Below are 15,021 nucleotides of genomic sequence, written 5' to 3'. Positions count from 1 at the left end.
ACAAAAAGAAAACTTCAGCCAATTAAAGATGACAAATCTGCAAATCAACGATACAGGGGAATACATGTGCACAGCTCTCAATTCCTTTGGAGCTGCTACAAAATCCACATGGCTGATCGTTGCAGAAAGTACACAAAATTCATTTTATATTTGAAAACATTTTAAATTTATTTTACAAATAAATATAAATTAAAAAAATTTTATAATAAATATTCTATTAACAATTTTTTATAAAAATTTTAAATCTTATAAGTGCTATATTGAAGTGCTTGTCGTAATGGTTAGGGTCGCATGGTGCTGTTTCGCAGTGCGTGCAATGACCTGGTTCGAATATGACAAGAAGATCCCCGTTGCTATCACATTCTTTGTGTGTGAGGCGTCGTTTGGCACGTATCATTATGTGTTGTTTGTGTGTTGTTATTCCTCTGAGCCTAGGAAAATGTAGCAGACTTTTTGACGGTAAATACGATGGAATCTTGTGAACGTTTGTGTACTTATTACTTAGGCGCCTAGTTTAATGGATGAGTTTCATGTGTTAAATAATCAAATACGCGATGTTCATTTTTGAATTGAAATAAAATATAATTACATAATTGGCATAAACAATTTTTCTGTAAACAAGCCGAAATGAAACCAAACCAGTTTATTCTCAACCATCCAACAGAAATCTTTTCATATAGTCAAAAAATAAATTTTTATAATGAAAAATCTATGTGCAGAACAAAACGAAAACTGTTTACTGGGGTTTTCTTATAATAAACATCTTTAACAGACCTCAAGTTGGGCACCAAGCTACCAAAAATGTATTGCGAGCCTTGTAATAAACTTTTAAACTATTTTTTTAACCTCAGTGGGTTGTACTTCCTCCTAAATACTTGTTTAATTTTTTGATGTAACGATGCAATTTCAGATCGTTTATTTAATTTAATTTTGTTTCTAATTTAATAGATAGTTTTTAATGCAACAAATAAATATAGAACATTGGTATTTGACTGGACCAATATATAATTACATCATTAATATAAATATCTCGAACGCAGGTCAAAATGAAACCGAACTAGTCTTTTCTCAACTTACTAAGAAAAACATTTTTTCAGAAGAAAATGCATGGGAAAGTTTTTATATTGTTATTCTCTGCATTGGAGTGCTCGCCGTTCTCATGGTTTTAGGGGCAATATTATCCGTCGTAGCGGTAAAAAAGTTTAAGGTAGTAAATTTAAGAAAGCAGTTTTTGAAATTTTAACAAACGTTGTAACTTTCTCAATGTTAAGATTCCTAAACTTGAGCCTGTCAGGAAACGAGTCATCATTAAGAACACGCTGTACAGTGCAGACAGCTACGCCCAGAAATTGAACAATCAATCCACTCGTAACAAAGTACCCTTCCTTCCTTTGATCAAACTTGAAGAAATTTGCAAATCAAAAAGTTTGTTCAACAGTTATTCCAACATTCGCCAGACAGAATATGAATTTCCAGTGGATAACGTATGGGAATTTCCACGAGACAGGTGGTTAAATACGTTTAAACTGCAACTTTTATCTGTTAGAAGTTGTTTTTACTAATAAATTAATAAAACTCAATGTTCAATCAATTTATTTTATTAGGATATCATAAAAATTCATAAAAACAAAACACCTGTTCAGATTACATCTCAAAGAGATTTTGGGTGAAGGAGCGTTTGGTATAGTGGCGAGAGCAGAAGCTCTTGATATCAATGGATGTCCAGGCAAATCTACCGTTGCTGTCAAAATGATTAAAAGTTAGATAGCCTAATGTTTAATACGAGTTAATTAATTGAATCACCTTTTTACACGAAACATTCTCAAAAACTTGAAGGTGGTGCCAGCGACGCAGATTTGTTGAATCTCGTCCAGGAAATGACGTTGATGAAAATGATGGGAAAACATGAAAATGTACTCAGTCTACTCGGATGTTGTACTCAAAATGGTACGACCAAATTGACAATTTCTTCATTGCAATCATATTTCTAAACAGAGTGTCTTCTTATAAACATGATCTCGAAAAATATTTTTAGAATGAAAAACTTTTGGTGAGCAAAAAATTTCTCATTGTACGAACAATCATAAGCATCTATAACACTATATTCTGTCAACACTCGACACTGCGATAATTATAATTTAAATTTTTGATTTCAAAATCAAATTTTATCGATTGAATTAATCTATGAAAATATTGTACCAAATTAAACTGAATCGAGATAAATTTGAACGAATGTATTGTAATTTAATTTATATGATATAATTAATTGTTTTTTTGTTTTTAATCTTGAGTTTTTATTCTCATCCGTTTTCGATCTTTCTCAAAGCCTCTTTTAACGCAATGTTCATCGTGCTGATGAGTCCTCTTTGCCGTTTTACATCCTTGATTCCCAAGTTCCCATCCATTTGTAGTAGTCAGTTTATTGCCATCCTTCCTTTGTACTCAACTCCCCTATTTTAATCTGTTTGTTTTGTTTAAAATTATATTTTCCATATCCGTTAGTTGTGATGGTTAGTTGGTTTAATACGTTCAATTCAAATCAGTTTAATTTGCAGTCACTTCAATTCGTTATAGTTCAATTCGATCCCATGAATCAACATTTAATGGTTATAGGAGCAGTAGTCATAATAATTGCTCAAGATTTAGTTCATCAGCATTATTCATTCTAGCAAACATAAATTATGATTTAGCAAAAAGATGACATATGTATATCTTAAAGGGAAGTATCAACTTGGTTCTTATTATATCTCTGGGATGGTCTATTTGCTTCCATGTTATCTCTGGACAAACATCTTTACTATTGTTAAAATAGCTCTGCTAATCTACGCCTATATCGGTTAATCGATCAATAAACCAACCAGCCTACCTACTTACTTAACTACCTAAATTGAAATATGAATGTGTAGTTAAAGGGTTCATTAAAAGAGGAAGTAAATTTTTCAACTTCTTTAGAACCATGACATAACATTTCATCACCACCGATATTCGCGGTGTATTAAGAAATGAAACTTTTTAATTTTTGCTTTTAAAAATTCAAAATGTGTGTCTCAAATGCATCTATGTATATAAATGACTCAAAATATCTTATATAAATTTAGAATCTTTTGTCCATAACGAACGTTTGGAACTGATGAGCACGTATTTGCTTTTGATATTTTTTACATTGAAAAAATGTCTTATTATAAATTGTCTTTAATATTATTGCAGACTCTACGTTTGACAGTTCTGCCGTACGTAAACAAATTGTTAGGTAGGGGCAAAATATTATTAACTAAACTAGATTACTTAGACATTTAAAATCCATGTGACCTGACACTTTAAATATTTAATTTAATTAAAATATTTTCTTGTTTATTTAGGACCCAAATTACTTTCAAATGATTTAAAAACGCACACACACGACAATGCCCACAGAACAATGCACGCCCTTAGCATGAATGCCCACAATACACATCCATAGTGTATATCCAACCTTCACACTAAGTTAAATTATGGCATAACTTTCTGTGAACGTTTTTATGTTATTTATTTGCTGGGTACCTAAATTTCTATTTCTATAAGGGAAGTGTTTAGCCGTATAAATGAAAATGTGAAAATGATATGTGAATCTTTTAGTTAATTTTTCAACCTTTGAGGCTCTGATGATGTTGAAATCAAATTTTATGCACTGAAAATGAATAATTTTTGAACCATTTAAACTAGGACCCTTGTATGTGATAGTAGAATTTGCGTTGCACGGAAATTTACGAGATTTCTTAAGAAAACATCGACCAAAGTTTATTTGCTATGACGAGGTAAATGGAAAAAAGTTTTCAGATACGCATCTAAGCTTCAGCGATCTCCTTTTATACTCTCTACAAGTCTGCGAAGGAGCTAATTATTTGGCTTCAAAACAGGTGCTATTATTTAATCTGAATATTTTGATTAAATGAAAAAAGTTCTAATAATTTTTTTAATGCTCTACGATTTAGTGCATTCACAGAGACTTGGCTGCTAGAAATGTATTAGTGTGTCACAATAACATTTTAAAAGTTGCTGATTTTGGTTTAACAAGGAATATGAATAGCAGTGATTATTACAAGAAAACAACGGATGTTAGTATCAATGTGCATTTATTTACATTCATGCGACTCTCATTTATGTTTTTGTATGTTATTACTTTGTCGGCAATTGAAGACTTTCGTCGTTTTTCGTTCCAAGTCAGACAAAGAATTAAACGGCAAATAAAAGTTACATTAAAAATATTTTTAATAACAAATCTTTAATGTGCTAACGTTTAGCTAAATTAATTTTTTAAAACTTTGCCTAAAATTGAAAGCTTCTGTGCTAAAAGCGTTTAAGTGAAAAGTTATGATACATCACATGAAATTAGTTTAAGTCGACCGATATTATTCTTTCAAAATTTTGTCGGTTATCATGAAAAAAAAATTTACGCTGAAACTTGATGAACAAAATTTGTATTAAAATTGCACGTGATGAGAGGAAAACCGTGCTAAAATATTGAGTCTCGTTGTTTCAGATAATTTGTCGTAGACTGAACATATTGATTAACTCACGTCTCGGATTAGCAAAACACTAGAATTGTATTACTAAATTAGGCATAAGCTTAATATTCCTACTTTTTTACAATTTTACTACGCTTTTATTTTCCATCATCTTTCTTATTGTAATATTAGTTAAGGCCACTCTCCAAAAATCCATATTTTAAAATTATTTAAGTTGCAAAAAAATTCATCAAACTTATATTGTATCTTAAACAAACTGACCGTGTTGATGATTACTTTTTTCTTTAAATATATTAACCATATTTTAATTATTTATTTTAAATGCATCTCTTTTTGTGTATACATTTATGAATAACCGATTGCCTTCTAACTTTTCTAATTTTTTAATACACAAATGATTTATTTTTTATAAATGATTTTTTTAATACATACATGATTGTTTCAACTTTACCCGACATTTTATTCCTTCCATTATTCCCTTTAGCAGATTAAAAATTCTAAATGATAGCATTTTTATTATGGCGCTTAAAATTTGGTTTAAAATTCTGCCACAATCTATCACTTCTCTCCCAAAACCGGGTTGTTTCAAACATCATTGTAAAACTTTTCTTCTATCTTGTAAACATGATATCATTATTTAGGTATGTTCTTTTATCATGCATATATGTGGGTTATATATATCTTATATCAATATATATATATATATATATATATATATATTGATATAAAATTAGGTATGTATAAATGTATGTGTGTGTGTGTGTGTGTGTGTGTGTGCATGTGTGTATAAATGTGTTTATACGTAAACATGTGTAAGCTCGTGTTTGTTTGTGACACGTTCATTGAATTTCAGTCTTTCATACTTTGACAGTAACTAATTTTTATTGGTTTGTTGTTGAACTACGTGTCAATGTTTTTATACTGTTTCAATCCATTATATTGTCATTATTTTTTGTAGCCTGTACGCAAGTTTAATTTTAAATTCTGTTTATATTTAAGTACTATTTCTCTTTATTTTAAATGTAATTGTTCTGTTTAACGTGGTCTATCATAAGATTTTTCTTTTTTTGATCTCCGTATTATTTTCATTTCTTACGTTTGCTTGATTTGAATTGATGAATAAATAAATATTGAATATTGAATGACACGCTGCACAGTTACACTCCCCGGTTCTTACTTCTTACAAGTAACCCAGGTTCCAACCTTTCTTGTGAATGTCAAACTGATTACTGTTCTAAACTCACAACGCGAAATTTTTGATATGAATGAATTTTATTTGATAAAAGTTTTGTCATTCATTATGTAAAAGTTCGTTGACACAATATTAGCCCGATGTTCAAAGATGTCCAATGCAGTCTAATATTGTCCACTATAGTCTAATGAAATTTAATGGAGTCCAACGGAACTTATTATAGTTCATCGTTATTTTTATGTTAAACCTTTCAATCTATTTTGAAATTGTTTTCAGTAAAAAATTAACTTTAAAACATACATTGTCCAGGGTAGGCTAAAAATGAAAAACCTATTTTGAAATTGTTTTCAGTTAAAAATTAACTTTAAAACATGCATTGTCCAGGGTAGGCTGCCGGTGAAGTGGATGGCTCCAGAAGCATTGTTTGATCGGAAATATACCACCAAAAGTGATGTGTAAGTTCAAACTTTTTACAAAATTTGAATAGATCACTTTATTTTTTCTGCTTCAAAAATAGCTTAACCTATTTCGGATGGTTTATCTATTTCAATTGTCATTAAAGTTGAATACGCAAGTAAGTTAACAATATTAAATGAAATTTTTGTAGTTGGTCATTTGGCATACTGCTGTGGGAAATATTCACTTTGGGTGGTAACCCTTACCCTTCAGTGCCTATTGAAAATTTATTCAGTTTGCTTAAAGGTGGCTACAGGATGGAGAAACCTCCTTATGCTTCAGATGAATTGTACGTTTGTACTTGTATAATATTTAAAAATATTTTGGCATAAATAAGATAATATTTTATAACAAGTTTAGTTTCGGCATTATTAGCAACTGATACAAACAAACATTATCGAAAATTCAATTAGAAAAACGTCCCTTACAACTCTTTATCTTATCGTATGCAAAAGTGAACAACGCTGAAATTGTAAAATAATGAAAAAAAAGCGCCAGTGAGCATTAATGAAATGGCGCTAAACAAATTTTTATGTTTTTTGCATCACAAGATGGAAGCGCTTTTACATTATTCTATTTCGTGTGCACTTTTATATTTATTTAAAGCAATGTTGAAAATTTTGTTGAATATCATTTGCAAGGTACCAGATAATGTTAGAATGTTGGACTAATGAACCCGCCTTGAGACCTAATTTCAGCTCTTTACTGCAATCTATTCAAACTTTGATGTGCGGTTCAAACTTAGAAGTTAGTGTCAAACATTTCGTTCAACCTTCTTTAAAATGCTTTTGTCCAATTCGCTTTTAATACATCTTTAGAAAAACTTGCAGACATCTTGCAAATTATGCACATAATAAAAGTGCTTTTCATAAGCAAATTGAAACAAAGGAAGGGAAACTTTCTGTGAACAATCATACAATTCCATTCTGTATGGTAAGAAAGCGAATCTGATGACAATGAAAAGTCGAAGACTACAAAAAGAGTTTTGAAAAAGTTTAACGCTGTCATAATTTTTAAAACGTGGATATAGTATATATATTAGCAATAGTTTGACGTTAATGACTAAGTCATAACTACAAAGTGCTTAGAATATTAACAAATAAACAACTAAACATATACCCGTCAATGAAAAGAGAAAGTATTTAGAATAATTAGGATAAAAAAGTGCAATGTACCAAAACCAGTAAAATGATGTTTATGATCTCCATTATCATCAGCACTATTAAAATTTAAAAATAAATAAACATTAAAATACTTTTTCAAAGTTCTTTACAGAAACTCCCCTGGAAAGTCCGATTAGTTCAGCGCCGGCAGACAGCCTATATTCGTCAATGACGATCTTCAGTAACCTCAGCCCCACCAGCAGTGTCGTCGTCAACAAAAATTACTCAACCTACAATCCAGATGCAACAGCAAAAGATCACGTTTTAAGAAAAGATGACGACGAAAACAACAAAGAGAAATATATGGCGGGAAGTCAACTCGCTATTAGCTACTTAACCAACGATATGGAAACTGATATTTAAAACTTCATAGATGGCCAACAAAACATTGATTCTTTTGACACTTTTTAATATTGTTCAAATAGATAATATGCATAAATACAATATTTTCAATGATTTACATTTTATAAAATGTTCAAAAAGTAATAAATGATATTTAAAAGTAGAACTCAAGAAAGACATATAGTTATATATATATATATATATATATATATATATATATATATATATAAAACATAGTAATTGTATACGTATATTTAAACATGATAAATGACTAGATTGTGACTAGATAGAACAAATGTTAATTATGAGTTTTACATTTTACTATTTAATTTTTTTTATAAAGAAATGAACGTGTAAAATGAAGGAAATACACAACGCACTGATTACGAACACGTAACACGTAAAATTGAATGACTACAACAGTACGATCATTATTAATCCTTCGTCAACAGATTAATTAGACTAAAAGTGAACAAGAGCTTGATATCAAAGCTTATTCATTGTTAACGTCAAACAATTCTATCACATGATGACGCTGGAAGTCAACATGTGCTGATGACGGAGACACGCAGAAAAGCAAATGATAAGAATATTGAAACTTCAAATTGAAGAAAGAATGTGCTAAAGGATATGAATAAATCTACAAAGAATGAGTCAATCAGTATTTGAATGCTACCAACAAACACTGATCAGAATAGGCATACACCACATTACAGTCGATCTATCAAACAGAAAAAATTCGCTACAAATCTATAAAAACTTCGTCGTGGTTGAATGTAAAAATGAAATAAATAAATGAAAGCAGAGAGGGCTAATATGCAGTTGAACTACCAAACAATTTGAAAAACAGATAATCGCACACCAAGGAGAGATAACAATAGAATGAATAGAATGGAATGAGTTGTTTAGTTAATTTGCAATCGAAGTGGCCAAATTATGAATTACAAAAATAAATAAACGAGATACACTCATCTGCAAACCTACCATTTATGAGAATTGAAAAATTAATCGAGGTACGTTTTCTTTTCGGTCAGCTCAATGTTTTCAAATGGAGCTTTGCCTGACGCCGCCGGCTGAGGTTGAGAAATAATTGGTTCGTGTTCTTGAGATCCATCCTGGCTGTCCAAATCATCCTGGGTTACGAAAAAAATATGAGTTTAACCATCATCACTTGCAAGCAATGAACGAACGTGCGAGACGTCACGTAAATTGGACGGGAGGTCTGAGATACTTACGTGGAGGTTGCCGTACTGACCGCTGTTGTCAACGTTTCTAGGTCGACATTTGCCGCAGCAGAAATTGAAACAACAACAGAAGCAGCAGCACAAATAGCATCCTGTCAACAGTCCACAAGCCAGGAATAAAACCTATGTAAAAATATTACAAGCGGCTGATAATTATGAATATAAATATTTTACAACAACGATTTGTTAACATATCATGTACATCTGTAAGAATCACTTAAACATGTATTTTGATAAATATAAAATGTTGATAAAATGCTTGTCTTCATTCTTTCTTCCTTGATCAATTTTTATGTTTTAATCATTAGATAGATGCATAACGCTGAACGATAAGCAGCCAGTGCAGCTGTTAACGTTCTTTCTACTACTTTCTACAAACACTCAGTAAAATCAAAGCAGTTTCACAGCAGGTTCCTTCAAATTCAATGATGAATCTCATTTACAACTGAAAATTGCACTGTTACAAGCTGCTAATATTAAATAATTCATAAAACCTTGTGAAATGTATTTATGTTGACTAATCGTTGAGACAGAAAGATGTCACCCCTTTAATGTAGATAAGAAAAAATAATAGACATCAGACAACAAATCTTAATCAAATCAACGATTATTACGACATAGCAATTTGCTGGCAGCTTAGGTTTGCACAAATTTTGGATTTTCTTTAACTGGCATGAAATTTCTCTTAAGATATGAAAGTAAATTGAAAGTTTCAGACATGTTTTGACTGCAATGATTCAAAAATTGTATTCAAAATTTCGTTTCACATAACTCAGCAGCATTTTTTCATAACAAGATCCTAACGGTTTTAAAACTTTTGACAAGCCCAAATTAAAATAAGATAAAGAAAATATAATTATTTTCTTCATCTTATTTTAGTTAGACAGTGCAAAAAGGTTGAACACAACAACATTTCTCAAAACAGTTTCAAATTAAACACGCTCAAAGTAGGCAATCGAGATTGGCAGAAAATTTTTAAAGGAACAAAAATAAGTGAATTAGAAAACTTTCCTTACCTTGCACCACGGACTTGTTAGAACAAAATATGTGTTGACGTTCTCCTCGCCAAACTGTTCAGCGACGTAGAGTCCGATTGAGCCGTACCTATCATAGATGCCTCGTTTCGTTGGATCGCTGAGCACCCGGTTGGCTTGGTTCACTTCTTGAAACTAACCACGTTTTTATTTTTGTGAAACAACAACAATGCTTTTATGTAAAAGAAAGAATATGTCATTGCCGTTATGATGCTGCTGTGTTACACAACTTAAGAATAAATGTCTCTATATAGAAAGTTTTGCTACGCTCTTTAGTTCATATGGAATTATAAAATGAAATATGTTATTTTATAAATTTAAAGAAATTGTTGAAAACTAAATAGTTTGTTATGCAACGAGCAATTTAAAATACAAATGTCAAAATAATATGAAAATGATTTTAAGTCCATCTAAATTCCATTAATCGTGTTCAATCATTCACAATTAGTTTAACTTTTGTTGGGTAGCAACAAAAATGATGATTAAATTGGTTTAATTAATGAACAAACTTTTGCTGTGGCCTCAGGGTTATGTGGATTTTTATCTGGATGATAAAGGAGGGCCAACTGAAATTTTTAAAAACTTAACTTTGAAAGAAGGAAAATTATGAAGAGTTTGAAATGAATTGAGTCATCAGAATAGAAAGAACCTTTCTATAAGCCTTCTTGATTTCATCATGCGAACAGCCTTTATTCACACCCAGCACCGCATACAGGCTGCTGCCCGAAGCCCTAAATGATCATAATTACAAGCGGAAAATAAAATAATGCAGTCTAAGAAACTAATAAAACCCAAAATGCATTCATTACTGCAAATCATGATTCTTGTGACAGTATGAAAACGATGATAACAAATTTATAAATATTTCCGTTATAATATTGACTGAAAAAAAGATTTTACATAAAAAAGATTTAAAAAATTATCTAAAAATTCAAACTGTTAAATATATAATTACAGAAAAAATTAAAGCACCCATTAAAAATTAATTATCATTAACACAAAAATTGAACTGTGGTAAATTTGTGATTACACCAAACTTTGTAAGAATGGGTCTTAAAATTAATAATAAAAATGTCATTTAAATTGAAAAGTGATGCTCACGATAAAGTGCGAGTCCGTTGATAACTCATCAGAACTAATCAAAATGGAAATATAATCGAGATCTTCGGGTTCTAAATAAAAAAACAATCCAGATATATAATAAAATTAATTACTCATTTAAATTAGAGTAGCTTAAATGTTAAAGATTATAGAAGTATAAAATTTAACTAAATGAACTATAAAAATAGGAGTACAAAATAAATTTAAACATTATTTATCTTGAACTTGATCCTTTGCTGTTTCGTGAGAAAACTAATAGATGATAGAAAAAACTTCAGCAACTTTTCAACCCACTTTACTAATGAAATAAAAGCTTTTCAATTTGAAGCATTTCAGAAAAAATATGCCAAAAGTTCTATTGTAGTGGCCTGCTGATGGTGCTGTAGAGTTACCTTTTCCAGAATAAAAGTTCGTTCTAAGACTCATGTTTGGCTTTATGTAGGGGGCAATAGCAAGACGCTAAACACGTAGACTTAAGAAAATCTATCAATAAATAATTAAATAGAGATTCTGATCTTCGCTGTTAGATAGAACACAGATGATGTTTAATCTAAGCATAAATTGCTTGTAAATGAAGAAAAAAATCATTTTCGGTCAATCATTACAGCAGAATGGAAAAATCCCAAAAAGAAATAGAACGTCAATTTGGGTTTAGAAGTGGCTTATCTACAGAAGATGCCCTTCTTAAGTTTGTAAATGATATTAATTCATATCTAAATAATTCATCGTTGGCTCTCGCTGTCTTTGTCGATTTCTCAAAAGCCTTTGACTCAGTCGATCATCATCTATTGATTGATAAGGTCATAGACTATGGTTTCTATAGTAATTTATCAGTTTTGTTGAAATCATATTTGGATTCCAGATATCAGTATGTCGATATTGCTGGAACTAATTCAAAAACAACTCTGGTTACAAGAGGTGTGCCGCAAGGTTGTTCAAAGTCATTTGTTTTACTGCAATCTTATTTGGGGAAATGCAAATAAAACTTGTATACAGGAACTATTCGTTTGCCAAAAAAAATGTGTTAAAGCACTTTTTTATTCTAAAAGACCAAATGACATCCGTGATAATTGTCTGATAAATCGGCTTCTTTCTGTGTATGAAATAAATTGCTATAAGGCCTGCTGTTTCTTATTTAAAGTGATAAAGGGAATATCAACTAAGGGTGATATCGCATCGATTGTCTTAAATTCAATCCAGGTTCCAAGATCTACTAGAGTCATTAGTGAAGTCTCATTCAGGACATTAGTAGCTACTAACAAGCGAAGTTCCAGAATATTCTGTTTTTATGCGCCAAAATTATGGAATGATCTTCCCAATTATTTAAAAAAAATTGACACTTTTAATAAGTTTATAAAACAATTGAAGGTTTTTTTTTGTTGTTTCTCATGATTTCATTTATTTTTCTTATTATTAATTAATTTTCCTTTTCTAATTTCGGGTTGACATTATTATTTTTCACGGTTTCTTATTTAATCTAATTAATTGTTCAATTTTCAATTTTTGTTTCCAATATGACTGACATTATACTTTGGGCTATCATCTTATATCAAAACGTCGTATGGAAGTTAGTGGACAAAAAGCCATCCATAAGTAATGTAGCAACACCTATTACAGTTAGCGATTTTCACAGTATTTGACGTTGAAATCGGATGTAAATTTTGAGAAAAATAGTTTACCTGGACTCAAAGCAACAGATAGTTGCTTCCATATAAATATATACAAATATAAATTTGTGTGCCAAGCAGAATTCAATTTTAACTATCTCTGATTGTGGGGGATTGCAGCAGCTTATTTAAGAAAAATTTATTCTTGTGCCCGTATAACTCAAGTTCAATTGAGGTTCTTCGTCAATGCAGTCTTATGCTTCCGCTGTTTATATTCTTGCGCTGTTTAAATTTTCTGATTTTGGTAAGAGAAAGTTTTCTGTATCTTCTGGTCAGGTTTGAAATGATCTTCTGTCAAACTAAGGAGTTACTGCAAGATTGGTCATGATGAATTCAAGAAGCATCTTAAGCACCACCATTTCAATAACTCAAGAGTCATGATACCACTCAGATTGCTAACAAGAGACGCTCTATAAATTTGAAATATAAATTACTATAGAACTCAGAACATGACGAACATATATTTCTGTTGATTATGGTTTTACTAAAACTTTTTGAGCAATCTTTCAACATCACTGATTCTTGTCTAACTTGGTTTTTGTCTTATTTTTATAATCGTTACTCATGTGTTGTTTAAGGAAATTATTCTTCTATTTCCTCCTCTGTCCCTTACGGCTTTTCCCTCATCCATATATTTAAATTTTTATCTCAGAATTATCTTATACAATTAAATCTTTTTCTCTCCTCAGTCAACTTTATGCTGATGATTCTAGTATATATACATATATTTTCAAATTTCCTGAATTAATTTGAATCAAGTTATTAATAGTCGAACATTAAATATTTAATAGAATTTATAACTATGTTTGAAATGCATAAATAAATGGACTTTTGGTTGATTTTTAAATTAATTGTTACTAATTACGTTTATCCCAATATCCCATGAGGTAGGCGCATGACCTCAATACCTGGCCTCTCAAAGAAAATAACAAACCTGATAGAGCATTGCGACAAATCCAGACTCTCGGATCTCTCCTCCAACAATATCGCCACACATCCATCAAAGATACAACAACAAATCAACAACTTGAAACTCGCCCGCTGGAAAGGCTACCTCAGCACCTTCAACTGCTCTGGTCCACCATTAGAACCTTAAATGGTTTCTTATAAGCCCAAGTAACCTCCATTCAATGCCATCAACTTCAACAACAAACCCATCACTAACAACTTTCATTTGGCGAACCTTTTTATTAACAAAGCGTTCATTTCTTTCGGAAACCATACATCAAACAAACTGGATAGAATCCCCACCCGAACAGCCAAAAATCGAAGTTTTGATGGTCATCCTATCCTCACAATAGACCAGGTTTTCTTTGCAATAAAACAGTCAAGGTCATCCAAGCAATAGGACCAGACAATCTCACAATTTTCCATCTCAAACACCTAGGCCAACTAGGCTTGGCGTTCTTGACCAGGATTTTCAAAGAATTGATGCGAACATGTAGAATCCCGAACATCTACAAGAAAACAAGAATCATCCAATTCTCAAGCCAGGAAAACTTGACGATGATGCCCAATTCATCAGGCCTATCTCATTACTTTGTCCTGCCATCAAGGTTCTAAAAAAACGCCTCCCCCAACTATTTCGGAACACTTGGCTTTGGCCAATTATCAACATGGTTTCCGCCCAAGGCACTCAACAACTGCTCTAACCCTCCTAACCACAAATGTAGCAAACGACCTAAATCAAAAAAAAGCCCTTCTATCACACAATTCTGACGGCATTGGACCTGTCAAAGGACTTCGGCACCATCAGCCATCGAATGCTACTTTGCGATCTCTTCAGCTCCTCTCTACCAAAGTCAATCACGCGTTTGTTGTCCAATAATTTACACGATCACATAGCTACAACGAAATTTCGTCATCAAATCACAAAACAGCGTAAAAATCAGACGGGAGTACAACAAGGTTCGGCGCAGTCATCAACATTATTCAACTATTATGTTTCACAAGCCCCAGAACCACCTCCACATATTAAAATCATAACATATGCCGACAACTTCTCCGTGTACATGACTGGACCAGATGTGAACATCTTAACAAGACGTCTCAACCAGTACCTACCAAATCTAATATATTTCTTCAAACGAAACCTCAAAACTCCCACATCTAAATCAACTGTTACTCTATTTACTCCCCACACCTTGCAGTTCCACTACCACCACAAGTAGAAATAAACAATCAGCTTCCACCACTGGAACACAACCCAAAAATCCTTGGTTTAACATACAACACGATGCTCAAATTCGCACAATACACAAGGAAAATAGCATCAAAGGTCTCCAAAACAGACATCCTAAAAGCCATGAGTGATACC

At 31.6% G+C, this 15,021-nt stretch overlaps 2 protein-coding genes across 2 annotated transcripts; one reads left to right on the top strand and one right to left on the bottom strand.

Moving 5' to 3' along the window:
- Positions 1-1,457: 1,457 nt before the first annotated feature.
- On the top strand, positions 1,458-6,960 carry HELRODRAFT_81195 (hypothetical protein; the record flags this gene model as incomplete). Its single annotated transcript, XM_009020879.1, has 8 exons — positions 1,458-1,507; positions 1,644-1,759; positions 1,837-1,947; positions 3,703-3,896; positions 3,972-4,094; positions 6,082-6,152; positions 6,305-6,442; positions 6,795-6,960. Coding segments are annotated over 8 exons (969 nt in total), but the record flags the coding sequence as incomplete, so codon positions are not given.
- A 748-nt stretch (positions 6,961-7,708) lies between these two features.
- On the bottom strand, positions 7,709-11,014 carry HELRODRAFT_192159 (hypothetical protein; the record flags this gene model as incomplete). Its single annotated transcript, XM_009020878.1, has 6 exons — positions 7,709-8,791; positions 8,894-9,025; positions 9,919-10,071; positions 10,446-10,502; positions 10,586-10,667; positions 10,974-11,014. The coding sequence occupies 6 exons, from the start codon at positions 11,012-11,014 to the stop codon at positions 8,663-8,665; spliced, it is 594 nt and encodes a 197-aa protein (XP_009019126.1). The 3' UTR covers positions 7,709-8,662.
- Between the last annotated feature and the right edge of the window lie 4,007 nt (positions 11,015-15,021).

Source organism: Helobdella robusta (assembly GCF_000326865.2).
Source record: "Helobdella robusta unplaced genomic scaffold HELROscaffold_29, whole genome shotgun sequence".
Taxonomy (NCBI): Eukaryota; Metazoa; Annelida; class Clitellata; order Rhynchobdellida; family Glossiphoniidae; genus Helobdella; species Helobdella robusta.
The sequence above is the reverse complement of the archived record's forward strand: the minus strand, read 5'-3'. Positions and strand labels throughout refer to the sequence as shown.